Below are 25,482 nucleotides of genomic sequence, written 5' to 3' on the forward strand. Positions count from 1 at the left end.
CGGGAATCAAACCGTGTGTGTTGCTTCTTCACAAAAAGTCACACATTTCGGGGAGGGGAGAAAACACTTAAACAGCGAAATTTAATTTTATATTCTTTTTTTCCTCTCTTTTTTCTTTTTTTTTTTTATATTTATTTAATTTCTTTCCCCCCCTCTCATTTTATAAATGGATAATCGAGACAGTTTTTATATGCGTGAACATCCACTGGGTTCTGGTAAAACCACAAAAAAAAAAAAAAAAAAAAAAAAAAACCAGGAAATTTGCCTCGGTATTTATACGAAAAAAATAAAATAGGTTATGCAATGGACCTTGGATTTATAGCTGATACCACCGTAAATGATTTTACTTAATTCTTTTTTAATTCGTTCATGTAAATTAATTTATACATCCACTCCCTCTTTTTCATTACCAGCCTGTCAAGTACGTTTTAGAACGCATCGCAGCCGAAAGAAAATGGACACCAGAAGCTATCGACAGTGATTGCGAGATTCTTGAAAGAAACCGTATCGTTCATGTAAAATACCCTTTACCTTTTAAAGCAAAGTGACTTTCTTTTAAACACCCTTTTTTTTTAATTTTTATAATTAGGTGCAAGACTTGAGAGCTTTATCAAGAGAAAGTTGGGCTGTAAGTTTTCTATAAATATAAATTTTGTCATCCCATTTTATATTTATTATTTATATTTAGCAAATCGAATTACTTCCGCTCGTCAAAGATCTTTTGCGTGGTGCTATTGATCCCGAGTGGAACACAGGTAATAATAGAAACATCCCATTTTAGAATGATCTATTGATACTTTTTTTTATATAAAAAAGCACCCAAACCTGTAGCCAGTAACAGCAGCAGTGGTAGCAGCAGTACCGAAGAAGGCGAGAAAAAGAAGGACAAAAAGGAAAAGAAAAAGGATAAGAAAGAGGATGAAGGCAAGAAGAAGAAGGAGGATGAAAAGAAAAAGGACAAGAAGGAGGATGACAAGAAAAAGAAGGACGATGATAAGAAAAAGAAGGAAGATGAGAGCAAGAAGAAGGACAAAAAGAAGGACAAGAAGAAGGACAAGGGATTCAAAAGCCCTTCACCACTGGGAACACCTGTTGTACCAACTGTTCTTCATCGACCTCAGATTGATACGAGTCCAGCCCTGAGTAATGAATCCATGATGAGTCAAGATCGAATCACGATGCAGAATACGATACGTAACGGAAATATCGAGGTCACGCCTGCTTTGCCCACCATCAATACAACTGCAGCCTTAAACTCTTCATCATCGAGCAATAGTAGTAGTGAAGAAGATTATGAATTAATGTCGCCTTCTCGTCGAAAGAGTGTTACTTTTGCAAACGAAACAGCCATCGGTATTGCTGCCAGTGAAAAATCTACAGAAGATAAAAAAAAGAAGAAGGATAAAAAGAATAAGAAAGAGAATATGGCAAGTATAAACAAGAGTGCCACCAATTTTACAAGTCATCCTTATACCACTCATCCTGTAGTAAAATTCAGAAAAATGAAAATGAAGCATTGTAAAAGATTACCGGAAGTTCCAAAAGATGATCTTTTCTTGCAACGAATTCATGATCGTTTGAAACTTTCTACAGATTAATTTTTAATTTTTTTTTTTGCAATCATATCTACCCATATATACTCTCTTTTTTTCATATTTATAATATACTTTTTTTTTCCCCCGTGTGTTTACAAAGAAAAATCATAGGGTAAAAACTTGGAGCAGGTTTCCTTTAACACAATAAAAAGATTGAATTTGAAGAAATGATTTGACCAAACAAAGGTTTTTTTATCCAAGCAATCATCATGCAATGAGTGCTGGATAAAATTCTGTAAGTGTTCGACAGTTGTATCTTAACTACTACATTAAGAAAAAAAAAAAGGTTCTTCAAACATCGGCCTTTGAACCTAAACACGAGGTTAATTACTTCAATTTCCTGCATTAAACCTTTTTTTCTTTCATTTTCTAAACTAATGGAGCCATTGACAACTAATGTAAAGTTGAACGTAATTTCTTGAAAAATTTCTCTACTAATAAGCTTTTCATGAAGACCTTCTTGACAAACTCACCTCACCTTTCAAAAGAAGATAATATTGGATGTGGTATTAGTATATCTGATTTAAAAAAAAAAAAAAAAAACTCCGGTTATTTTGTCTTGCATTAAATCTTTTTTTTTCTCATTTGTTCAGTTTCGTTGAAAGACTTGATTAATCATGCAAGTTAAAATACTTTTATTTGTACTCCCCCTTAATTAATCTGTATTACAGCATGATTTAGAATCGATGGTTCAATTCAACTTTTTGGTAGATGTAGGCTATTTATTATCCAACATGTATGATCCATCCATACCTGTCACCATCGTTCACGGGCAAAAAAACAATTTGAATGTAAACTTTGTTGACCTTCTTTTAAGGAAATTTCAATGATTCACCCTTCCTTTTTAACAGGTCTATTCTAATGTTCAGTTGTATACACCAGAGATACCAGATAGATACGGTAGGGAAAATTTATACTGCAGTGAGATAACTTCTTATTGAAACATGATGTATAATAGGTGTACATCATACCAAAGTAATAACTGTATCACACATCCATAAGAAGAAATAATAATCTCATGTGGTTATCATAGGCCATGCTCTTATTCTTTTGTGAAAAAATTACAGGTATCAAATCAGTTCAATTGGTTATTATGACGGCAAACATGATTGAACAGGATTGGGAGTACATATCTAAAACTACCTCCATATACTCGAACACACACATGCTAATAAAAAAAAACATTTTTTGATCAATCTCATGTAGAGACATGACACAAGGTGTTTACAGAACCCCACGATGTCCGTTAAAACCCACCGCCACCACCAATGAATCACCCTTTGAGCAAGACCTGATAAAATATCTGCGTGCATATAAGCTTCGTTCCGTTTATGAAGCCATTGCCAAGTTACGCAAATATGACTTTTCCTCATGCAAAGGCATCCTAATTGGATCCGTGCCTGGATACCACCGTCAATCCGCCTCCGTGTTCCGTGATTGGGGTATTGAACGTTTAGCCACTGTCCTTCGACAGCATGTACCTTCCTCATCCTTTCATTCGGAACTTATCTTGCAATGCTCCAGTCTCGCTTCTTCGCCTCAGAAATGGTTTCTCGAGCTATGTGAGAGTATGTCGCAAACAAAGACCAATACGGGTGTAGCACCTACAATCAAGGTAGTGTATCCTACAATGGACACGGCTAGCAAAAGTTTTACGGGAAGAGAGAGAAGTGGTGATTTCCTAAGGTTTGAAAGAGGGAGCTATGAAAAGAACCATGTGTGGTTTGACAAGTACTTGTGTGATTGGCAGAGTAACGATGCGGGAAGACAGCGATTGATGCCGCATATCAAAACGTATACTCGCATTGAGAGAGGTACGGATGGTACAACAGTGATTGCGTGGCATCTATTGACATCGGCGAATCTAAGTCGAGCAGCGTGGGGTGAGTATCAAAAGAACAAGACACAGATTTACGTCAAGAGCTTTGAATTGGGCGTCTTGTTCTGTCCGAGTCTATGGGTAAAAAAAAAAGATTGTTTTTTTTTTTTTGTATGGAAGACTAAAAAAATCATGGTGTGTATTTAGAAAAACGAGGTGGTATTGAAGCCTGCTAAAAAGATGAAACAACATGTACACAACAATGATAATATAATTGAAGTTCGTCTTCCTTATGATCTTCCACTCGTACCTCATCCCAGACCAATGTCATGTTTTACTCGATTACCGTCATAAAAATAAACGCTTTTATTTCTTATTCTTCTTTTTACCGGCACGTTCTGATAAATACATGGACAAGAAATCACCTTGATTTCCAATCTTCTTTTTATTAGCAGCCTGTGGTGGCGGTGTTGGTACCACTGTTGCTGCGGCTGCGGTTGTTGATGCTGTTTTTGTCTTTTTATTGTTGTGTTTCTTTTTATTCTGTTTGGTGGTGCCAACTGTAGTTGACCGTGACTCTTCCTCATTGTCCGATTCACTTTCGTCGACATCTTGAGGACGAAATCGTTTACCGATGGGTGTATTAACAAGTTCATGACCACTGACAGCTCGTCTGTTTCCATTCAAAATTTTGTTCTTGAGTTGTAAAGCTTCTTTCGAAGCCATACCGTTTTGTGAGGTGTGTCGCATGGCTTCATTATGTGACAAAAATTTAGCACCAAGACCTAGTCTATTCTTTCATCACTTTAGATAAAGAGTCATATATATGTGTTTGCAATTTTTCTTTTTCTTTTTACCTGTCAGGTCTGCCTGTGGAATATTTCAACAATGTCGAATCCTGTTCATCGTCTGATTCTTCTCCAGGTTTGGCAGCAGGAAGCCAAGAATGAATCAAGGATCGTGCAATGCCAATGGATGCATCAATTTGGGTCTTTATCTTTTCGTTTTCATCAGTGTTGATCTTTGCTTGCTCAGACATCTTTTTTTAAAAAAAAATTATATGGAAGAAAAAATAAAATAATATCGGGATCGTTTTCAAAGGCGTATTAGACAGTCCCTTCCTGACATTCATATTTTTTTTCCCCATAGTTTCTAGGGAAAAGCAAATTCAATGAATATACAATGCATACAGAGTTTTTTTTTTCTATAGCAGTGCAAACATCGCCATACACCAAGGGTGGGTTATGCGTGTAAACATTCTGGCGAATTACAAACATTCACAGAAACGATTTTTATTTTTTCAAGAGGTTTGCATGATGTTGGATATGATCGGCAATAAAAGTAGAAATAAAAAAGTAGCTGTGATCATAACCTTCTTGACGACGAATCGTGAATTCAGTCTCGCGACCCAACTGCTTAACTGTCTCTTCTAATTGATCGATCAGTAATTCCTTGGCCAAGAAATTATCAGCGGTTCCCTACATAACAATAGACATAAAATTAAATCATCTTCTTTCAGCATTCGTTTCCCAAAACTTACAACGTCTACAAGAATGTCTAACTTTTGGTTCAAGTGAGACTTCAACAATTCTACTGTATCGTAAGCCTTCCATGTCTCTTTGTCAGATCCCAAGTAATTCGAAAGAGCCTTTTGACCCCAAGGACAGTTGCTGGGATTTGCAATAGGCGAGAAAGCAGAGGCTGTTTTGAATTGAGAAGGATTCTTGATATAAATCGTCAAAGCACCATGACCTCCCATCGAATGTCCCATCACTGAAACACGTTCTTCATCCTACATTTTACGTTTTTAGGAAAAAAAAAATTGTACATATCCATTCTATATGCATATACGTACAATGGGCAATTGTTGCATTACAAGAGCATGTAACTCCTTGACAATATAAGAATACATGCGATAATGTTTGGCCCATTTTTCTTCTGTAGCATCTACATAGAAACCTGCACCCGTACCGAAATCCCAAGAGTCACTATCGCCTTCAATACTGACACCACCTACACACATTGTATGAGAATAAGTATACATAATATATATATATATAAGTAGAGAGAGGGAGCTTACGTGGAGAGGTATCGGGAGCAATGAGTGCAATACCATGCTTGGAGGCTTCAGCCATAGCGCCACTCTTTTGGATAAAGTTGTCTTCGGTACATGTCAAACCTGACAAGAAGAAGATGGCGGGCACTTTTTGTGTGGTGGATTCTTTGGGTAAGAACACATTGAACTTCATGTCACAGCCAAGTTCTTCTGAATGGTGTTCATATTTCACAACATGACCACCAAAGCACTTGTTTTTTGACACTTGCGTAATAAGCATTTTTTTTTTATGTAGATAATAAAACAATAAACAAAAAGTATATAGATCCGGTGGGTAATTTTTATATGTTTGTAAAAAATACAGCAAAAAAAAAAAAAGGTCACGGAACGCGCTATCTAGTTTTTAGATGGAAGTGTATTCACGAGCAAACTTTGACATTCTTCTTGTGAAGCCCTTAATTTCTCTTGCTGTTCTTTTATCTTGAGCATGGTCAATTTGTATATCCACACGCCCGACAAAATCAAGACCACAACACCAAAGGACATATACATGAGAGTAACTCGATGTGTCTCGGGAGGTAAATCGGGATCTGATAAATTAGCCAATTGGGAGCCTACCCAAATATCCAAATTAAATTTAAAACATGCAATGAATGCCGAAATGACATAACTTCTCCATGTTACGGTGGGGACCAGAGATAGAATTAAGTTGGTCAGTTGCCATGGTAACGGACAGATGCGAATAAGTAAAATCATTTTGAATCCGCCCTGCGTAATCGCATCTTGCATAGCTTGATACATATCTTGTCGTTTCTCTGACAACTTTATCCATCGGGCACAATCGAGTTTCCTAATTAATCTTTTTATGGGAAAAAAAAAATGTTGTTAATCATCATCCATCAGGTGCTTTTTTTTAGTGCGATTGTCAATAATTTTTTTTTTACCCGCAAGTGAGAATGGCACTTAGAAAGGCACCCAATGTGGCAGGAAGACAACCATAGGGAAATCCATAGATGAATCCTGTCATGGTGACAGCAAATGTGAAGCCTAAGATGGGTGGTATACCTGTTACAGTGACCAGTGTAGCCATCAATACAGGACTATACTTTTGCTTTCTCATATGAATAGCGACATCCTGAATGGCTTTATATTTTATATATTATGAGGCCCTTCTTTTTTTTTTCATCGATTATAAGAAAAATCACTCTCTCCCTATATGCAATTTTGTTTTTTTTATACCTCCGATAATATCTGACTTGTAGTGGCCAAAGAGGGTAAGTAGGTACGCACCTACAGTCAATGCCACTATACCGAGTAAAAGATACTTTCTCTGTATAAACATTTGGAAATGAAAAGTAAAAGAAAATAAAAAGAAGGACAAAAAAGTTGCATCAATGACAATTAAAATATATATAATAATAAAAAACGTGACGTCATTGAATCGAATAAAAAAAAGGTTTTTTTTTTTTTTTGATTGTCTGCGTGCTTTTTCTTTTTTTTTTCTGTTTTTTTCTCTACGCGTGAAAGAAGTGATGCAACCAATGATATCAAGCGATGAAACCAAAGTCCTGAATGGAAAACACATGAAGGAAGAAGAGGAAAAAGTTGTTTTACCAGTGGAAATGGCATGCATGGTGCCACTTCGAGCATTGATTGGAAAGCTTGTTCATAAATCACATGCCGATTTAATGACCTTGGTCGATACGTAAGGGCCCGCTTCATTGTTATTATTTTTTTTCAATTTTTTTTTTTTCCTTCTGTTCAATCATGGATTCATCTCTTCTTTCTTTCTAAATAGGTTACCTTCCATGTCTGATGTGGAAAAGAAACGTCAGATATTGACTTACACGACATTTATGAGGAAACAGTATTTGAAATTACTCGTGCTTGTCAAGTGGGCTGAAAGTGCAAAAGATATTCAAATGTGTCAGGTGTGTGGAGAATTGATGTTTTTGCTGTTCTAAATAGACTAATAATTTTTTTTTTTTTTTTTTTGATGAATAGAATATCATGGCTTATTTAGCTAACCAAAACAAGATTTTCCAAGATACCGTGGATTACCTTCATAAAATACAGTCAGGGCTGCCGGCAGCTAGATTACGAAACTTTGATATACCGACAGCTGTAGACGTATTGACCACAGGCACATATCAGCAAATGCCTACCAAAATAAAGGTAAGAAAAGAAATGTCCATTTTATCTGTCGTCTAAAATACTCTTTTCCATTCCTTCCACCCAGGACATGCTCACACCTACACCATTGACCGACGCAGAAGTTTTAGAGACCTTTCAAAATATGAACGATGTCATTCGAATGCGTATGATCACCACAGAAGTATTACCCTCACCTATGCAAAAATATAGAATTGGTAACATTATATCCGGATGAGAGAGAGAGAGAGAGAGAGAAAACTAGACATTTATCACTTGTATATTTAGAAAACGGTCGAATTTACTTTACAATTGAAAACGAATTTGAAGTAGCCTTGACTTTAATGGGTCATAGTAATGATAGACGATGGTGGATTGTTTCTCTCGATATGTTTGTACAAGCTACGTCTGCTGGAGGAGCTGCTGGTAAATCAAAGACGTCCATCTATCAATGGTTTATTGTTTACTTATTTTTTTAATTTAATCAATCACAGAGGATGTGGATATAACAATGACGGATATGCAAAAACAACATTTACGTGTCAATGCACAAAAACAACTTGTGCCACCACCACCATCTCCTGCCGCTGCCGCCGCCGCTGCTGCTGCTGCTGCTACCACCACGACCACGACTACCTCCACGACTACCGCTGTGACCGCCACTACAACCAACGAAAGTGAGAAAAAGCCCTTGTTTTTCCCACTTGTGAATCTCTACGATTTCTTACACTTGTGTTGTCTCAACATGCAACTCGAGATTTTATTTATCCAATCTGCCATGTTAGTCAAGACACGTTGGATGAACCAACTCAAAGTCCAGATGAACCCAGACCGTACCAAACTGACCTTGACCTATTGGCGAGGCGGTTCTGCCGCGTCCCATTGGGCACGACCTCAATCGAAATCCGAAGCACATAAAAGTACGGTACTTGAGATCTCCGTCAGTAATGAACATGAAAAGCAATTGTCCAAGAATAATATGTCCATCACTGTACGCGATGAATTGAAAGGGTTGACACAAAAGGCAGGTATTGGTGCTTCCGTTGCACTTTCCAACTTGACCGCTTCCGAAAAACCAAAAGTACTTTCTTCATTGAAATACCCTAAAAATTCGTTGGAGGTGCTTTGGGATGAATGTGAAGATCTCCATTCTGATACCAAACTCTTGGTAAGTTTTTTGTTATATATGTATGTGAGTTGGGGAATCCGTCGTTGTTTTTTTAACCGTTATGTATAAACAAAAAAAAAAAAAAAAAAAAAAAATAGGATCCTTCGGATTTAAATGCGGAACAACTTGTTTTACATGTCACGAATTATCACGGGGCGTGTATCATTGAAAAATTTAAAGAAGCATTGGTATCACAAAAGGATTTTCTGGAAGAAAATGGATTGCATTTGGCAGACGACGATGGAAAAGACGGCTCTCAGGCGACATTACATGGTAAGGATAGAGAAAGCGTGTGTGTGTGCGAATGAAAGGGGACTAATATTTACCATCACCCAGATTCTCTCATACAAACACCGCCAACACTTGTCGTGCGTTATAGACATCAACGATTCGTCAGCATTGAAACAGATACACGTACTGGTAAAGTAAAGGTATTTGAAGCCAGTGATGGATGCAGTGAAGGAGATGGTAAGGAACAAAGAGATAAATAGGAAGATTGATATATATGTATTAATCAAGAATACTACGGTAGTCAAATTAAGAGGATTGGAAGATCGATTAAACAATGACCCAGCCAATATTGCACACCACTTATTATGGCTTCGATCTGAAGTTGTTGTGCGTGAAGTGATATCACTTGCCAAACAATTAAACCTGCAACCTTACCATCCATCGCACATGAATTTACGACAGGAGGATCTAACACGATTGTTTGGAGACATCATTCCCAAAGACAAACCCACACAAAAGTACCCTTCACACTGTGTCTTCTTTCAATTCTCACAGTTTGAAGATTGGTATTTCGTGATCGCCACCGTCAAGAACGAGTTTAAATCTTGGCTTTGTTGTATCAATCAAAAGTTTGACCAGAATGGCATCTTTCAAGAAATTGTGGATTTAACCTATCTCGATTGTGGGCAGTTATGGAGAGACCAGTTTATTGGAAAACCTTCGCATGAAATCTCAGATGAAGGAAGAGTTTCAACCAAAAGACAGTTTGAGGAGATGGCAGATGAGCTCACTGTTGTCGAGACAAAACCTATTGATATGAAAAAGAGAAGAGTGTCGACCATCTTAGAGGGAGCATCCTCCTCTTTTACAAATTCCATTGACAAGTAAAGTGTGAATTTTCATTTTATTTAATCCAATTATGTTGAACTAATTCCCCTATTGTTTGTGCTACATAGCCTATCCATTGATTTACGATATTTAGCAAAATTGGATTCACTTTGCAGAGCATACATCACCAATCGAAAGATTGAACTTCAATTACAATCATACAAAGGAACACTCAATTACCACATGAGACCTCTATTAGAGACGTTATCCGTGATGGAATCACAAATCATGAACCATCCTGCTGCGGACAAGATGGAAGTGGTGTGTGTTTCCCAAAAGGATCTATTAAGAGCATGTACGTATTATTACAGTGAAGAAGGAGGAGCTAAACGAGAAAAGCCATCGGAACCCATTGATTGGATCGAAAAGGTGTTACCGCAAATGAATCATCAGGTGCTGATCCGATCTTCTGGGTGGTGGGATTGTGGACGAGGCGAATGTTATGTGGTTGTGCAAGACAAGTTAAATTGGAAACAAATCGATTTACAAGGAAATGAATTTGGGGATCATATTTCGTTAGACAAGGCGACGGATGTGGTGTCTTTTACGTATCCTACCATTGACAGTTGTATTGATCATTTCTTGATGGATTGGGAAAGGATGTTTATGATGGTCAATATCAGCCGACAGGCTTCTTCGGTTTGGTTTAAAAAATACAAGGATCAGTTGGAATTTAGTCCTACCGATTTGCAGGAATTGTCGTTTGCGTATGCTAAAGATTTTACTTGTCGGATCAAATGGGTGGCACCAGGTCAGTCAAGACCGAGACAGTATACCATCGAGTTGGGCGTGACGGATGAGTCGAACAAGGCCAAATTAACTTCTCTACCCACACTTCATTCGAGAAATCCTCATTGGAGAATTGCAAACTTTTTGCGTGATGTGCTGAACGAAAAGAGAGACTTGATTTACTTTGTGCAGGTAGGATAATACATATTTTTCATGTTTAAAAAATGCGTAAACTAAACACATAAATATAGATCTTGTTTCAAACATTACCCTTGATGGCATGTCTTGAACGTCTTGAGGTGGAGTGTGCTCAAGAAGGAGATATTGGCAAAGTATCGATTATACCACGCGCTTATGATTCAGTGCGCATCATCTTTTCTGCCATGTAAAGTTTTGTTTTTTTACCCGTGTTTTAGGAAATAGGGAACTGACATTCATCTTTATGTAGACATGCAATTGATATACGATTTACAGATAGAGAATCCATCTGTGTTTCGGACGCAGCATACCATCATTTATTCTACTCGACACGTAAGGATACTTTTACATCCCCTCAACCTTACACTGTGCCAACACCTGTGCAAGCGGGTAGCATGAAACCCATCGCGGTAGCCCAACAATTGAAATTCACACCCTTTGAACAATTCGCCAGTCTATTGTCGACTTTGGAAAGTTGGATCTTTGATAACAGTGATATTGTAAAGAAAGAACCAAGTGCTGTTTCATTACAACATGGTTTGTTATGTTCTGCGTCTCTATGTCAACACGTATTGCAAAAATTACAAACCATGGTGTAAAGTTCGTTTCTTTTTTCTTTTTTCTTTTCTTTTCTTTTTTTTGAATTTTTTTTTTTTTTTTTTTTTTTTGCGTTTTTAAGTGTAAAAATAAAAAAAAAAGTTATGAAATGTGCTTTTCTTTCCGTTTTCTTTAGTACCTACTAACTTTGCTTAATTACATACTATACCTTTCAGTTTCCTTTAGTGCTAGTTTTAGCTATGTGATACTTTGATTATCCTATTTAGAAGGAGCATGTAATCTTTTTCTTTGTAGCCAGACAGTACGCTACAATTTTTTATTTTTATTTTTAATCTAATTAATCTCTGTCGGGTCCCAACAAAAGCGATGAGGCTCTGTTTGATAGACATTATCCAACAGTTCCATATCCTATATATTCAAATTAAATATCTAGCTTTTTGAATAATCATGTTTCCCTTACCTGTTGCGAAAGCTCAAAAGAATCCGCTTTTGCGTTTTCTTTAATTCTGGCTGTAGTTTTTGATTTAGGTATGATGGCCCATCCGTGTTGAATAGCCCAATGTAAAAGTACTAATGCAGAGGATACTCCCAACCTGTCTGCGATCTTTTGCAAACCAGGAATCTCGACCTCTCCATTGATCAAGTTACCTTCACCTAAACTAGAGTAGGCTTGCACTTGAATCTGATGTTGTTGACAGATATGAAGTACCTTGGGCTGATAAAGACAAGGATGTAATTCAAATTGATGTACTTGAGGAACCACAGTACAGACCTCGAGCAAATGCTCTAGGTGTTCCGGTGTATAATTGGATACACCAATATTTTTCAATTTGCCTTCCTTGTAAAGTTGTTCCAAGGCCTTGTAACTACCCGTACGGTTTTCTCTGTTGATGGGATCGTTCAACTTCTTTTTGGAGGTACTATTTTATTAAAAGTGAGTTGACCCTGCATGATTTATTTTTTTTTTAAGATGGAGTGTTACCCAGGCCAATGAATTAGATATAGATCGAGATAATCCAGTTTAAATCTTGTTAAGGAATCGTTGACAGCTAAAAACAAAGCATGATTGGCAAGATCCTCTAGGGATGAAAAGACAAAAACACATACATACCTTTATAACAAGAGTCAAAGCCTTGGTCTTGAGGGGCTACATAAAGAGTTATGAATAATCTGACGAACGAGATGGTTAGGTTGTCCTTACATAATTTAGACGTAATAAAAAGATCCTCGCGCTTAACGCCAAAAGATGGATCTGCAAAAATCTCTCCTAGAATCTCTCCTAAAACGTCTTCGTTTCTATAAACAGTGGCAGAATCTTTTTTTTTTTTTTTTTTTAAAGGTAAAAAAAAATACACGTTAATTATGAGAAAAATGTTACGCTTTTAAGTTTTACCAATAAGTCGATATCCAGAGCGAATCGCTTCTCTTACAACGGGTCTTAGTTCCTCCATGGTCTTCATTCTATACGTTCCCACTGCATTACTTGTCAGAACACGAGTTGACATTGCTCTACATGAACTTACATCCAATCACGGGTATGGTGTTCCCATTATTCAGCTGAAATGGTGTCATGTTGTCGAGAAAAGCCTAGTTCATTGTTTCATTGAGTTCTATAGTTACGAATTCCCCGCCAAGTGGGGGGTGGGGTGGGGGACAAGTCACTCTCCCCCGGAATTTTAAAAATTCATGCAAAAAACTACCTTTTTAAAATTTTAGCTGCCAAATATATTCTATTTTTTTCCACAAAATGAAGTTTTGGAAGAAAAAAGACAAGAGCAAGTCAACAAACCCTTTTGACGATGAAGACTCTACAAGTTTTAGTACCGAATATTCTCAGACTCCCACGGCTGTATCTGAACCAGTCAAGGAGCGTTACCAAGCACCACCCAAGCCGTCAACGGATAACTCGCGAGACCGTCAATATTTGTTTGCAGGTCATCAAGATCCCACCAACCGTTTCGATAGCAATGGTCAGGAAGACGCTTATCGTACCAGTAGGTTGAACGAAGGAGAAGAGGATCAAGAGATTCAACAAATTCAGCGACAGATTCGCAATGTCAAGCAAGACTCATTGGCAAGTACTCGGAACGCTTTACAAAAGATTGGTGAGGCCGAAGCAGCTGCTGCCAACACCATGAACATGCTAGGAACTCAATCAAGTAAGTATGCTCTGTACACAGCTCTCTCTCTCTCTATTTTTTTTTCTTTGTAGGTCCTAAAAATAAATTTCCTTTAGGTCAAATTGCTAATGTGGATCGTAGTTTGGATCTATCCAAAGCATATGGTGATAAAGCCTCATCGCAAGCGAGCGAACTCAAACAATTGAATCGGTCCATCTTTATCCCAGTGATTAAGAACCCGTTTAATAAAGGATCTCGAGAACGACGAGAGATGGAAAAGGTGCAACGAAATCATCAAGAGCATATGGAAGAACGAGACAATATCCGCAGCTTTGAATACAAGTCAAGTGCACGTATTGCTGAGGCACATCGAAAAACAAACACGGAGGAAAAGGAAAGCTTTCATCGAGGTCGCTCACAAGCAGATCGGAATCGATATCAATTTGAGCCGGATGAAGAAGATGATGCGGTGGAAGATGAGCTGGATACAAATTTGGACTTGTTAGGGGATGCCACCTCAAGGTTACGTACCATGGCTACTTCCATGAATGAAGAATTGACAAGTCAAAATCAACAATTAGACAAGGTGACCAAGAAAGTCGATCCCATTAGCGCCAAATTGGTTTCTGTCACCCATACATTAGACTCAACACGATAATAATAATAAAAAAACTTTTTTTTTTAAAATGTACTATTTTTCTTTCTTTTTAATAAATCTTTTCTTTTACTGTTTATGTATAATATGGACCCCCCAAAAAAAATTGTAAATTATTCTTTATCTTCTTCCATATAATCAGGGTTCTTTCTTAAAAGTACAATGCCTTCCAAAACAGGTGCCAAAGGTATGTCTATGAGGGAAGAAAAATCAGTATTCAGGAAACACTTATCAATAAAAAAAAGTGACTTACATTCTTCAGTTGCAAGTTCAGCACGCTCTGAGTGAGCAAGAAGCACAGGTGTGGAATGTGTTTGGAAACCAGTGATGGTCTTTGGTCGACCAGCTTGTCCAACAACATCAACAGCTTGACCCACACGAACAGTAGCGGGTAGGCTCTCGACATTTTCATCAAATGTGATCAAGAAACGAGGATACATTGCAGTCACAAGTGAATACAATAAGTAATGGTACTTACCAAAAATGACTATGATGAAAACAGCAGGGTAAGTTTGTGTTGCATATAAACAAAGGTGATATACTTACAAGCTTTATGGTCAGTGAAGGCAATAATACTGGTCATTAAACCAGCAATAGCAACAGGGGACATGATTTGACGATCGGTATGGAAAGGATTTAATGTCATCGTACCCTTAGCCATGTGTAAAAGACCTTGAGCAATACGGACCATAAACAGACTGGATGCTTCCTTATGATAGAAACTGGCAAGTTGTCTCAACATTTGTGCGAGACGAGCATTGTTAGTACCAGCACCTACAAGACCCATAGCAAAAATAGCACTAATGGCAACTTCACTATCATTGTCGTGAGAGTATTTACTGAGTGTATCAAGGATAGAGACTTGGGGGTTGGATGCACATAAAAGACCATATGCCAATGGAACTGTCTTTCTAATCACGGGCTCACCATAATGCATCTATTGTCATGTTAGTAACCAGCCCCTCCTAATTAAATAAATAAATAAAAAAAACTTTACCAAATGGTTGAATGTACGCAAAGACATTTCAGAACCAACTTCTTCGCCCATGGCAATCAAGGCAACACCAAGAGTAGCAAAACCTTGGAATGTATCATCCTCCTTATCCTTATCCAAATGATCATTACACATATGAAGCATCTTTTGAACCTTCAAAACGTTTCCGGTACCAGCGTAAGATAATGCCTCGACCAAAACCTCGGCTTCCTTACCAAGAGGATGTTCAATAGCCTTTAAAGTTTCCAAAGTGGCTTCAGAAGCATCCTGCTTACCAAGGTACAAAAGACCAAGACCCAGGGCCATGAAACGAGACCAGGTATCCTTGAGTTCTACATCCTCACGCTCCATCATGGTTTGTAAAATGGTACTGGTAATATCTCCATCACAAGATCCGACAAAGACTAAACCAAGAGCCAAAGCAGCTAATGAAGAAAGCTCCATGGCCAAGTTGGTGTCACTGACAATAGGCAAAAGCAACTCTGAAACTTCTTCACGGGCAGAACCAGCATAAGCGAGACCGAGACTAAAAATTCACCCATTCTATTTTTTTAATACCGTGAATTTTCCTTTCTTTTTATCACAACTTACCCAAAGATAGCAGATTGCTTGACAGCAAGGCTACCGGTTTCTAAATGCTCGGATAACAAGGCCAAAGCGGGATCTGATTCTTCACGTACACCGGAATTCAAAATACCGATACCGAGCAAAGCACCTGCCTTGATATGATCATCGGTAGAATACATATACTTATCAATCAAACTTAAACCAGTTTCGATATCCCAAAGACAAATAAGACCTAAAGAAGCAGTAGCACTTGTCATGCCATGCTCCTTGGTCTTGTAGATCCAAGAGGAATCATTTTCATCCTCAGTCACCATCAACTTATCCTTACAAAAAGCGGCATTGACAAATGCATTGACAAAGGTAGAAGACAAGTTGTTACGAGCGGAATCAATATTGCTGCTGAAAGCAGTGCGATGGTTTTCCAAATGACTCTTGTAAATATCCTCGGGGACCTTGGGTTCCATCACATCTAATTCACGGGCAAGTGCAAGGAAATAACGCGAGAGGTTGGTGTTGTTAATACATCCATTTAAATCAGCATCCTCGGTTTCAATGTGAATTTGTTGACGAGCAAGTTGGAATGCCATTTGCTTCTTGAGAGATCTAAAATCAACATTTTTTTTTTTTTTTTGAGTTGGCTATGGGAACTATATAAATATAATATATTAAGGATGAATTGCTTACGGATCAGGGCATTGTTCGAAATCTTCCTTGATCAATTCCATATCACCAACACGAATAGACAAGTTGAGTGCTTGCGCATATTTTCCTTGTTGACGGTAAATGGCACGAGCAGTCTTGAGGAAATCAAGATCATCAGGGGGAGCCAATAAATTGACACAACTAAAAGATATACATATATATATATATTTAGCTTGCTTTCACTTTATATAGATGTTGTCCTTACCCAGCCATATAAAGACAGACACGCTCATAGGTATCCTTGTCGACAAAACGAGAAAGTTGATCAATAGATTCGACTTCCAATAAGAGATCAACGGCATCTGCTTCAGCGTTGTGCTTGAGGAAAAAGGGGACGATTTCCAAAGCTAAACGGATTAACTCTTCTGTGGATTGATCGCTTTCTAAACGTGATTGATATTCTTGCATAATTTCGCCTGACAAATGACGAACGTATTCATGACCCCAAGAACCGATTTCCTCTTCAGTGGAGCCTAAGAATCTATATCTCAAAGTCTCACATTGACCTTCCTCGGCATATGACATTGACAGTACAGATAAGATATCGGCAAAAAGCTTCTTATCAGGAGAATCGGGCCAAGACTCATGAAGTTTCTTTAATAAACTGTAGTATTTACTCAAGAACTTCAAGGGTTTAGGAACAGATGTCATGGAGCTGGTGGATGTACGGATGGCTGTACGTAAATGTTCAAGTGCAGGACGATGAAGTTCCTTCTTGTCATCCTGTAAGTCGTGTTAACAAATAATAACACTTCCTTCTTTTCAAATGCTGTGTACCTGCAAACGCTCCACCATCAATTCTAATTCGCTCTTTAATTGTTGATCTTCCTCAGACTACAATGCAAAAAAGTCAATTACAAGTTCAGAAGGCATAACCTTCTCTTATTATTACCAAATCTTCCTCTTCTTCTTTCTTTTCATTTTTGTCCTTTTTATCTTTGGGGGACTTTTCCTCGACCTTGGGTTCGACTTGAGTGGGTTTTTCTTCCTTCTTTTCGTTGACCATCGTTAAATTTTATATATTGGAGTATAGTTTAAAAAAAAAAAAAGAAAAAGGTAGTTGGCTTCGCGTTTTTTTTATGTAAATTTTTTTGTAATATGTACGCGCAATGCCTTCCCTCTATTTCCCAAAAAGCATGACGTCAGAAAAAACATGACGTCGCGAAATTTTTGAAAACCTGTTTTAAAAAAAGCAGAGGGTTTTGCTTTTTGTTCTTTTGAACTTTTAGAGACGACGATTAACTGTCCAGCAACTTTGGAATGAAAGATGGGAAATAGGGGGGAAGACTAATTTTTAGTTTCAAATTAATTGTTAAAAGCAGCTGTTTGCTCGATTTGAGCTTCAGTCAAAGTTGAATGTTGCCGTTTGGAGTTATGGATTGAAGAAGGCAGATTGCACAAGGCTGCGAAATAATTAGTTTGAAACGATTAGAAGAGCTTGTTTACCTTCACATGTAGTAAGCTTGGGTTGTCAGGCATACGTTTGTCCAGTGAAGGACCTACTTACTCTATGAGCCTTTCAGATTCTCAACCAAAGACACACTTAATTATTAAGATTTTTGGATTCTCTGTTTTATTGATAGATAAATTACAATTAAACTGCAACACAGTCATTATGACAAATAGGATGTTTGAAAAAAAACAATGTGGCACCTTATCTTTGCAATTCTATACTACAGTCATAAGATAAATACGTCCATAACTTTCGTTTTGTGATAAATATGTATTGCGTGCTGCAGCCGAAGATTTTTCCGTGCCGAGGGCAACCTTTGTTCCGTTATTGAGCTTTTTTATAAAAATCACCCAACAAAGAGGACTATGCGGTTCATATGGTTAAACGATGACCAAATCATAGTTCTTTTACGTCAAAGACAAGTTCAAAATACACTGCATTTTATCTGATAGTAAGATCAGTGCAATCAATCCATTTATTCATTCTAAACGTATGACTTAACCTCGCTCTGTTATTTGATTCATCCTAACACTCCCATATTTTGATAGCAGCAGGTGATTAATCATCTGCACTATGAAAGCATTACATGTTGAATCAAGGAATCACAAGGATAACGAGAAATTTAAATCATATTTCCCCCCTCTCTCTCTCTCTCAGCTTTTCATTGTGAAAAGAATAAATATTCACTCTCTCACGTCATAAGTAGTGTCACTGCTGATAAGAGCGATAATTATGTTTTATGCTCAAAATACTCCCAACACTTCTTTTGCATCATTGAGCATTCTGCTTTTCTAAAACAAAAAAAAATGCTCGAGTTTAGATGTCCTGTAAACTAATCTTTTCTCTCTGGGACGCTTGAGGCCCCCAAAGAGGTAGCTCGTAACTTCAATAACTGGTTTTAAAATATCTAAATCACTATTCCAATCATCCCAATCCAAATCACACATTGACATATATAAAAAAACCCATTTCTTTAATACAATAAAGGTGCGCTTTAAAACCCCCCTTCTTTTTTGTTCAATCTGTGTTGACCTTTTTCTTATTCATTAGATAGGCTGTTCTAGGACTCAGTTTGGGTGAGACAGGTGCGGAATTGTCTGCGCTATCGGATTCTTTCCGTTCATCTTCCCTCAGCGTTTTGATATCAGAATTGTCTTCAAGTGGTGGTGAAAGTAGGCGCATGAAATGAGTGGGTACTTCTGGCTGATTTTGTTCATCTGATAAAGATGGCTCTCTAGCACGTTTAGATTCTTTTGGCTGGGTTTCAATGGTTGGCACCAGACTATTTGATTCTCCTGACTGACATTCGGGTGGCGATGGTGGACGGCTGAAACTAGAAGATGCATTTGGCTGGTGATCAGTGGATGAGAATGGCTGGATCATATTCGTAAATGTCTCTGACTGGTTTTTCTTAAGCGGCAGCATTATACTGGTGCATAAGTTTGGTGCGTGCTCAGATGGAGGAAGCGGAAGTGCACATGATGGAGGAGGTGTGGGTGGAGGTGTTGTAGAGAAATACAAGACACTGCCTGAACTTGAAGAGGATGACATTGAATTTGATTTAGGTTCATCCTGGATAAGGTTGGCGCTGGCGATTTGTGCAAGCAAATCAATAGAGGAACGATCTTGATGACGGTTTAATTTCCTTTGCTTATGCACAGAAATTGAGGATGGATTATTCAATTCATCAATTTTTTGTAACAGGATCTCACGCTCATTCACTAAATTTGCCAACAAATGTTTTTTATCATCCAGTTCCATGCTCTGTAAATCCACCAAGGCTTTAATCAAGTCATGACTACCATGTCCTTCAGGTTTTTGTGATGAAGAAGACGTACGCAAAATAAATTGGGTCTCTGTTAATTGGCTCTCGAGCAATGAGATGGTATTTTGCTGCTTTTGGATGATTGAAGTGAGTTTTCTTGATTCGAGACGTTCCTTTTCTAGCTCGGTAGCATAATGAGACACTGCTTTATGGGTGGATTGTTCACAGGCTGATAATTGCATGTGAAGTATACCGATTTCTCGTTCATATTTCTCGAGTCTGGTGATTGGTTCATCGTTATTGTCATCCTTCTCGTCGTCTTGGTGATGTTGGGGAATACCTTTTGGGTCCATGATGTGGCTATTCTTTTCTTCCAAGATTTTGATCTTTTCGTTTAAGGTGTTCATGGTGTTTTCATACTTTCTTGTTTGCATGAACATGGCTGTTTTCGTTGTCTGATCTAGTCTTTTGTATCGTAATTCGGTGGCATTACATTGTTTAAGGGATTGGTCAAACATATCAATGACATGATCTCCCAACATGTATAGCATTGTTTTATCTTTTTTGATGGGATTCTTATGTGTATATCTTAGCCTCTCTTTGGATGTAGACGATTCTGGATCGTTCATTAGTGTAGGTCGTCCTCCAGCTTCCCCTACTAAGGTTTCCATTGTTTTTCGTAAGACCTTTGAATTTCTTTTCGAAGATGTTGATTCTGCCTGTCTTTTGAACGGACGCATCGTCAATTTTCCGATTTTGACAGGGTCCATCTGTGAACTTGATGACGATTCGGACAGTCTTTTAATCGACCTCATTGGCATCTTTCCAGCCTTTTTTGCGGACATAACCTGCATATTGAAACCTTTTTTTCTAAAGAAATTAAGGGGAGAGTAATTTTTAAATAAAATTAAGCCAAGAAGAAAGAAAGTGAAAGAAAATATGGATGACCTCCCCCCCTTTTTTTAATATCTAAGCTTTTTTTTTATTTGTTCATTCATACTCTCATCTATTTCGACAAGGGTCGATTATTTTACATATGTTCATTTGACTCTTTCGTTTTATTTTGTAATTGTTGATTCTGATAGACTTTCTGTAAAGAAACAAATAGACCTTTAAGAGGGTCATTGTGCAGATATTGAAAAATGGCTGCCTAGATAAGAAACAATCCAACTGGAAATATGTAACTCTTCGGTTGTGATTTACTAAATGAATAATTATGTGCCATAGCGTTTGCGTCATATACATTTACCCCCCCCCCCTTCTTTTTTCCCCTTTCGATTGGTTTGCCATCTCTTTTTTTTTTTAAAAAAAAAATTAACAATCCTCGATCTTTGTGAAAAAGAGCCACCACCACGATGGCTTGGTTTCAAACCTTACTTTTCGGGCATGACAACGTTTCCGGAAATTACCATTCTTGCAGATAAAAATTTATTTCTTAGCCGTTCTTCTTCGACAGGCGATCGTATCATTTTCGATGGAGAGAAGAATTTTTTTTGCAGCGATTTGATCGATTTTTTCGCGAGTCAGATTGATACCGTCTCATCTCCAGTCAAGGACCAAACCTTAGTGATACATGGCATTACATTTGCATATGTACACAACCATTGCATGTTATGCCATCACCCTTTTTTTTTTTGAAAACGTTGCCTGCCGTGATTTTAAACGCATAACTATTTATTAAATTACGACATGTCAACGTCTAATTTAAACAATAAGGTCTGCAATAAATTTAGCTCATTAATCTGCATGCTGGGGCTGAATAAACCCACATATCGAGTTGGTTTATTGTGTACTACAGACCCTAAATCTTGATTACTTCTTTAATAGGTGGGAAAGCCGAAAAAAAATCGCTGGATAATAAGGCCTATAAGGCAAAGAGTTTGGAAGGTAAAAATATTTCATCTGACAGCTGTGTTCACAAACATTTCTTGAAAAGGTATAATTTTGTTCTATTCTTCCTAATATACTACGCGTTCTTTCTAAAATAACTTAAAAGAGATTGAAGAAAAGGAGAAGACTCCATCTACAAAGATATGGTTTCAACCAAGTCGAATTTAAATTAGGCACGTTGTTTCGAAAACAATTTCAATTTCTTTAGAGTTTAAGGGTGAGCAACATCAACAAAAAAAAGTTAGCGTATAATCAGTTTTATAATAAGTTTATACTGATATCTGACAGAGGGGAGGGGGGAGAAGTTCTGTTTAACTCTAAAGCTGGTGTTTCGTCGTGAATCCAGGTGCGCGTAGCCACCAACCCCGCGATTTTTATTTGTCTGAACCTATTTTAGAGTCCGACCGAAAACAATAATTTTCATTTGTCGGATATTTTTCAAGTGCCAATACTCTAATGAGAGCGGAGGCGGGCCAACCATTGCGAACCTTCTCTCATCACCACATTGTAAGTAAAACCTACTAAAGCGTGGAAGAGTGGAGGATGGGGATGATGGATAGACATACGGATGGATGATTTGGATGAATGGATGCATCCTAAAAAAAATAAGATGGCCATCATTTTTTTTTCGATAAAGAGACGAGAAAAGAGAGATAGAGATAGATAGAGAGAGACATGTTGAATTGGAACCATTGACAACTGACTTTTTACATCCTCCCCCCTTTTTTTTTCTATATTTTTTTTTCCTATTCTTATCTTCAGAAGGCATCATGCTTGTTTCTAAGCAAAACAGAAAGGCTATTTACGAAGCTCTCTTCAAGGGTAATTTTCAACTCCATGTTCAAACATGCAACCATTTTTGAAGCAGGCATTAATTTTCTTCCTTAAATAGACGGTGCATTAGTCGCCCCCAAGGACTACAACCTCCCCAAGCACGCTGATATCGATGTTCCTAACCTCGAAGTCATCAAGCTCATGCAATCTTTGACCTCCAAGGGTTTCGTCAAGACCCAATTCTCTTGGCAATGGTATTACTATACTCTCACTGATGAGGGTATTGATTACCTCCGTGAATGTACGTATTCTTTTTTTTTTTTTTTTGTCTAGTTGTGCTAGATATTCATTATTGTTTTTTTTATGATTTTCAGTCCTTCACTTGCCTCAAGAAATTGTCCCTGCCACCATGAAGAAGTCTGCTCGTCCCGCTGCTCCTCGTCGTGCTTGTAAGTTACTTATTTGTCAAATTAAAAAAAAAACGAATCACGATAAACTAACATCATCCTTTAAAATAGTCGGCGGTGAAGGTCGTGAGAACCGTGGTCCCCGTGCTGACCGTGGTGACTACAGACGTAAGGAAGGTGCCGATGGTGACTTCAAGCCCGAGTTCCGTGGTGGTCTCGGTAAGACAAACTAGACACATTAACAGACAATGAAGCAAAGACACTAAATATATCTTTTTTTAAACTCGTTGTAGGTCGTGGTAACCGCGAATAAATCATTTCTATGGTTTTGACCTCTTTTTTATATTAAAAGTAAAGCATTTTTCAAACACATAAAAACAAAAAATTGTATGGGCATTGTTAAAAATTGCCTATTTTTTCTGCTTCATTCTTTCGTGTTCTTCAATCCCTTTATTTTTTTCCCGTCCCATGTTTCAAATTCTATAATACTTGTTTTCATAAATAACAACACTGTGCATAACACTTGTTTGTAAAAGTCAATTTGGCCCTGTCCTGCATCATGTCAAACTTTATGCTTATTTGGGCCTGTCATTACGTTCCTGTCAAAACCTCAGTGAATAACTTTTTTCCAAAGTCAGACACTCAATTGATATAGAGTGTTTTTATCGACGATACCTGACTTTTTTTTTTCTCGTTGACAAGGAAATAGGTAGGAATTGAAGCAACAAGAGTTTCTCTTAACGGCTATCAATCCAAGAAAATTATCGTTTATGTGCATTGGGTGGGTTAACCCGCGTATCTTTTACAATCACGCAATAAGATGAATGAGCAAATAAATTTTTTACTGTGCTGCTGATTTCAATGGGAAACACGAGGAACATAGGTTTAGTAGGTCTACCTAATTCGACCATGGCACAGGGCAATTTGGTATTCACTTGATTTATTAGAGTTCCTCTGCTGTACTGTACACCGTTCTCGCTGTACGACAGGTTTCTTATCAGCGATCTTCCAGGATGATCCACAGAGCATAAAATCCCGAAATAAAATAAGTGTGTCAAGGGAACAGAAAAAGTGTGTGGACGAGATTTATTTGTAGAATGCTAAACCGAAAGCTGATTGACTCAATTGTTTATGTATCACTCATAATGTCAAAGCCTTTACATTAACAAACATCTTCAAAAAGCCCCCAGGCTTATATGCAAGCAATTCTGAACTTTGTAATTGTCGATCAGTAAAGGGGGTCCTTCCCTCAGAAGCAGGTCACATTTGTCCGGCCCGGACAGATATAAACTATTTTGGAGGTCCGATAGGACGGAGCGTAGGAGGGCCGTATGAGGGTCGAACTACCCGAAAGCCTTTGCAAGTTCTTTTCCTTAACAACAAAGGTAATGCATCCATCTATTGGCAGAAGCTACTCTACTCTCCCCAATTCAGCATCCAACAACATCAGAGGAAAGGATAATGCGAATCAATATGATAGATCAATGGATATCATAAAATGCGGAACACCTTGCAAAAAAAAAAGATTTATTTTTACATGGCTCATCATTTAGCTACAACCAATCTTGATTGACATTGGTTCCTTATACACTCTGATGGAAATTGGGTGGAGACGAAGAAAGAGAGAGAGAGAGATAAAGCTGCGGAAAGAAATATGTGGCTGGTATTAACGTAAAATTTTCATGAATAGAAACTAAAATGGGTCGCCGTCCTGCTCGTTGTTATCGTTACTGTAAGAACAAGCCTTACCCTAAGTCCAGATACTGTCGTGGTGTTCCCGATGCCAAGCTTAGAATCTACGATTTAGGTCGTAAAAAGGCGTCAGTCGACGATTTCCCTCTCTGTATCCATTTGGTTTCCAACGAATACGAACAGCTCTCTGCTGAAGCTCTTGAAGCCGGTCGTATTTGTGCTAACAAGTATATGGCCAAGACCAGTGGTAAGGATTCTTTCCACATGCGTATTCGTGTCCATCCTTACCATGTCACCCGTATCAACAAAATGTTGTCTTGTGCTGGTGCTGATAGATTGCAAACTGGTATGCGTGGTGCTTTCGGTAAGCCTAACGGTCTTGTCGCTCGTGTCAACATTGGTCAAATCATTTTCTCTGTTCGTACCAAGGACTCCAACAAGGCTGTTGTCATTGAAGCCTTGAGACGTTGTAAGTACAAGTTCCCTGGTCAACAAAAGATCATTCTCTCCAAGAAGTGGGGTTTCACTCCTCTTGCTCGTGCTGACTTCGTTGAAGCTCGTGCTGCTGGTTTGATCAGACCTGATGGTTGTTACGTCAAGTTCATTCCTCAAAAGGGTACTCTTAAGAACTACTTCAAGGAAGCCTCTTTGGTCTAAATATTTATAAAAGTTTCTTTTTATCTATATAAAATCTTGACTTCAGTTTTTTTTTTATTATTATTATTTATTATAATTATTGTTGTGTGTGCGTGTATGGTTGCTAAGGATTTAAATTAATAAGGGGGGCAGGATATGACTTATCCATTTCTTTCTGCTCACTCCAATTGCTCTCTTCCCAGGATCTCCTTGAATATTTTTAAGCCAAATTTAAAGCTAAATTATCCGACAAAGGAGTTTATTTTTTTTTACTCTTATAACTCGGTTCATATGAATATCAGTTATTGTAATCTAATAATTCACCATCTGCCCCCCTCTTTCTTTCCCTACTCCCTAATAATAATAGGAAAAAAAAAAAGAGAAAGTTGCAATCTCGGTATCAAACAAAGAAAAAATTACTTCTCTTTCTCTTT

At 37.8% G+C, this 25,482-nt stretch overlaps 13 protein-coding genes across 13 annotated transcripts; 7 read left to right on the forward strand and 6 right to left on the reverse strand.

Moving 5' to 3' along the window:
- The first annotated feature begins 125 nt into the window (after window positions 1-125).
- Window positions 126-1,828, forward strand: EV154DRAFT_526807 (uncharacterized protein). The gene is made up of 6 exons (XM_051603433.1): window positions 126-215; window positions 296-333; window positions 414-515; window positions 590-628; window positions 689-755; window positions 817-1,828. Exons 1-6 carry the CDS (start codon window positions 167-169, stop codon window positions 1,596-1,598), a joined length of 1,077 nt encoding a protein of 358 aa, XP_051452092.1. The 5' UTR covers window positions 126-166; the 3' UTR covers window positions 1,599-1,828.
- On the forward strand, window positions 1,829-3,768 carry EV154DRAFT_472861 (tyrosyl-DNA phosphodiesterase I; the record flags this gene model as incomplete). The annotated part of the gene is made up of 9 exons (XM_051597922.1): window positions 1,829-1,993; window positions 2,050-2,101; window positions 2,189-2,214; window positions 2,267-2,386; window positions 2,447-2,495; window positions 2,554-2,570; window positions 2,629-2,720; window positions 2,802-3,585; window positions 3,643-3,768. The coding sequence occupies exons 1-9, from the start codon at window positions 1,973-1,975 to the stop codon at window positions 3,766-3,768; spliced, it is 1,287 nt and encodes a 428-aa protein (XP_051452093.1). The 5' UTR covers window positions 1,829-1,972.
- A 312-nt stretch (window positions 3,769-4,080) lies between these two features.
- EV154DRAFT_451864 (uncharacterized protein) lies at window positions 4,081-4,642 on the reverse strand (the record flags this gene model as incomplete). Its single annotated transcript, XM_051597257.1, has 2 exons — window positions 4,272-4,642; window positions 4,081-4,204 (listed from the first exon to the last, which is right to left on the reverse strand). Coding segments are annotated over exons 1-2 (306 nt in total), but the record flags the coding sequence as incomplete, so codon positions are not given.
- A 1-nt stretch (window position 4,643) lies between these two features.
- On the reverse strand, window positions 4,644-5,783 carry EV154DRAFT_526820 (Alpha/Beta hydrolase protein). Its single transcript, XM_051603434.1, has 4 exons — window positions 5,495-5,783; window positions 5,270-5,427; window positions 4,955-5,206; window positions 4,644-4,892 (listed from the first exon to the last, which is right to left on the reverse strand). Exons 1-4 carry the CDS (start codon window positions 5,748-5,750, stop codon window positions 4,707-4,709), a joined length of 852 nt encoding a protein of 283 aa, XP_051452095.1. The 5' UTR covers window positions 5,751-5,783; the 3' UTR covers window positions 4,644-4,706.
- On the reverse strand, window positions 5,784-6,837 carry EV154DRAFT_526825 (uncharacterized protein). Its single transcript, XM_051603435.1, has 3 exons — window positions 6,710-6,837; window positions 6,415-6,613; window positions 5,784-6,329 (listed from the first exon to the last, which is right to left on the reverse strand). The coding sequence occupies exons 1-3, from the start codon at window positions 6,810-6,812 to the stop codon at window positions 5,867-5,869; spliced, it is 765 nt and encodes a 254-aa protein (XP_051452096.1). The 5' UTR covers window positions 6,813-6,837; the 3' UTR covers window positions 5,784-5,866.
- Window positions 6,838-7,101: 264 nt separating this feature from the next.
- EV154DRAFT_430203 (mediator complex subunit MED14-domain-containing protein) lies at window positions 7,102-9,908 on the forward strand (the record flags this gene model as incomplete). Its single annotated transcript, XM_051596522.1, has 10 exons — window positions 7,102-7,175; window positions 7,269-7,353; window positions 7,475-7,645; window positions 7,710-7,839; window positions 7,910-8,047; window positions 8,116-8,546; window positions 8,595-8,789; window positions 8,888-9,062; window positions 9,126-9,257; window positions 9,322-9,908. 10 exons carry the CDS (start codon window positions 7,102-7,104, stop codon window positions 9,906-9,908), a joined length of 2,118 nt encoding a protein of 705 aa, XP_051452097.1.
- A 92-nt stretch (window positions 9,909-10,000) lies between these two features.
- EV154DRAFT_78098 (uncharacterized protein) lies at window positions 10,001-11,149 on the forward strand. The gene is made up of 2 exons (XM_051607770.1): window positions 10,001-11,022; window positions 11,086-11,149. The coding sequence occupies exon 1, from the start codon at window positions 10,092-10,094 to the stop codon at window positions 10,836-10,838; it is 747 nt and encodes a 248-aa protein (XP_051452098.1). The 5' UTR covers window positions 10,001-10,091; the 3' UTR covers window positions 10,839-11,022; window positions 11,086-11,149.
- Window positions 11,150-11,668: 519 nt separating this feature from the next.
- On the reverse strand, window positions 11,669-12,981 carry EV154DRAFT_78103 (NADP-dependent oxidoreductase domain-containing protein). The gene is made up of 7 exons (XM_051607771.1): window positions 12,917-12,981; window positions 12,787-12,854; window positions 12,595-12,708; window positions 12,505-12,540; window positions 12,376-12,442; window positions 11,854-12,313; window positions 11,669-11,801 (listed from the first exon to the last, which is right to left on the reverse strand). The coding sequence occupies exons 2-7, from the start codon at window positions 12,851-12,853 to the stop codon at window positions 11,727-11,729; spliced, it is 819 nt and encodes a 272-aa protein (XP_051452099.1). The 5' UTR covers window position 12,854; window positions 12,917-12,981; the 3' UTR covers window positions 11,669-11,726.
- A 159-nt stretch (window positions 12,982-13,140) lies between these two features.
- On the forward strand, window positions 13,141-14,171 carry EV154DRAFT_472872 (uncharacterized protein; the record flags this gene model as incomplete). Its single annotated transcript, XM_051597923.1, has 2 exons — window positions 13,141-13,552; window positions 13,630-14,171. The coding sequence occupies 2 exons, from the start codon at window positions 13,141-13,143 to the stop codon at window positions 14,169-14,171; spliced, it is 954 nt and encodes a 317-aa protein (XP_051452100.1).
- Window positions 14,172-14,188: 17 nt separating this feature from the next.
- On the reverse strand, window positions 14,189-17,488 carry EV154DRAFT_606899 (armadillo-type protein). Its single transcript, XM_051607573.1, has 9 exons — window positions 17,324-17,488; window positions 17,209-17,265; window positions 16,637-17,154; window positions 16,414-16,572; window positions 15,754-16,332; window positions 15,166-15,688; window positions 14,715-15,105; window positions 14,422-14,655; window positions 14,189-14,361 (listed from the first exon to the last, which is right to left on the reverse strand). The coding sequence occupies exons 1-9, from the start codon at window positions 17,435-17,437 to the stop codon at window positions 14,282-14,284; spliced, it is 2,655 nt and encodes an 884-aa protein (XP_051452101.1). The 5' UTR covers window positions 17,438-17,488; the 3' UTR covers window positions 14,189-14,281.
- Window positions 17,489-18,901: 1,413 nt separating this feature from the next.
- EV154DRAFT_486815 (uncharacterized protein) lies at window positions 18,902-21,118 on the reverse strand (the record flags this gene model as incomplete). The annotated part of the gene is made up of 2 exons (XM_051598900.1): window positions 18,902-20,519; window positions 21,027-21,118. The coding sequence occupies 2 exons, from the start codon at window positions 21,116-21,118 to the stop codon at window positions 18,902-18,904; spliced, it is 1,710 nt and encodes a 569-aa protein (XP_051452102.1).
- Window positions 21,119-21,824: 706 nt separating this feature from the next.
- On the forward strand, window positions 21,825-23,089 carry EV154DRAFT_78157 (Plectin/S10 domain-containing protein). The gene is made up of 5 exons (XM_051607772.1): window positions 21,825-22,361; window positions 22,432-22,614; window positions 22,688-22,762; window positions 22,832-22,939; window positions 23,014-23,089. The coding sequence occupies exons 1-5, from the start codon at window positions 22,310-22,312 to the stop codon at window positions 23,031-23,033; spliced, it is 438 nt and encodes a 145-aa protein (XP_051452103.1). The 5' UTR covers window positions 21,825-22,309; the 3' UTR covers window positions 23,034-23,089.
- Window positions 23,090-24,098: 1,009 nt separating this feature from the next.
- EV154DRAFT_78169 (60S ribosomal protein L10-A) lies at window positions 24,099-25,145 on the forward strand. The gene has a single exon (XM_051607773.1). It carries the CDS (start codon window positions 24,419-24,421, stop codon window positions 25,067-25,069), a length of 651 nt encoding a protein of 216 aa, XP_051452104.1. The 5' UTR covers window positions 24,099-24,418; the 3' UTR covers window positions 25,070-25,145.
- The last annotated feature ends 337 nt before the right edge of the window (window positions 25,146-25,482 follow it).

The sequence above is a fragment of the Mucor mucedo genome, assembly GCF_025094135.1.
Source record: "Mucor mucedo strain NRRL 3635 chromosome Unknown EV154scaffold_158, whole genome shotgun sequence".
Lineage (NCBI taxonomy): Eukaryota > Fungi > Mucoromycota > Mucoromycetes > Mucorales > Mucoraceae > Mucor > Mucor mucedo.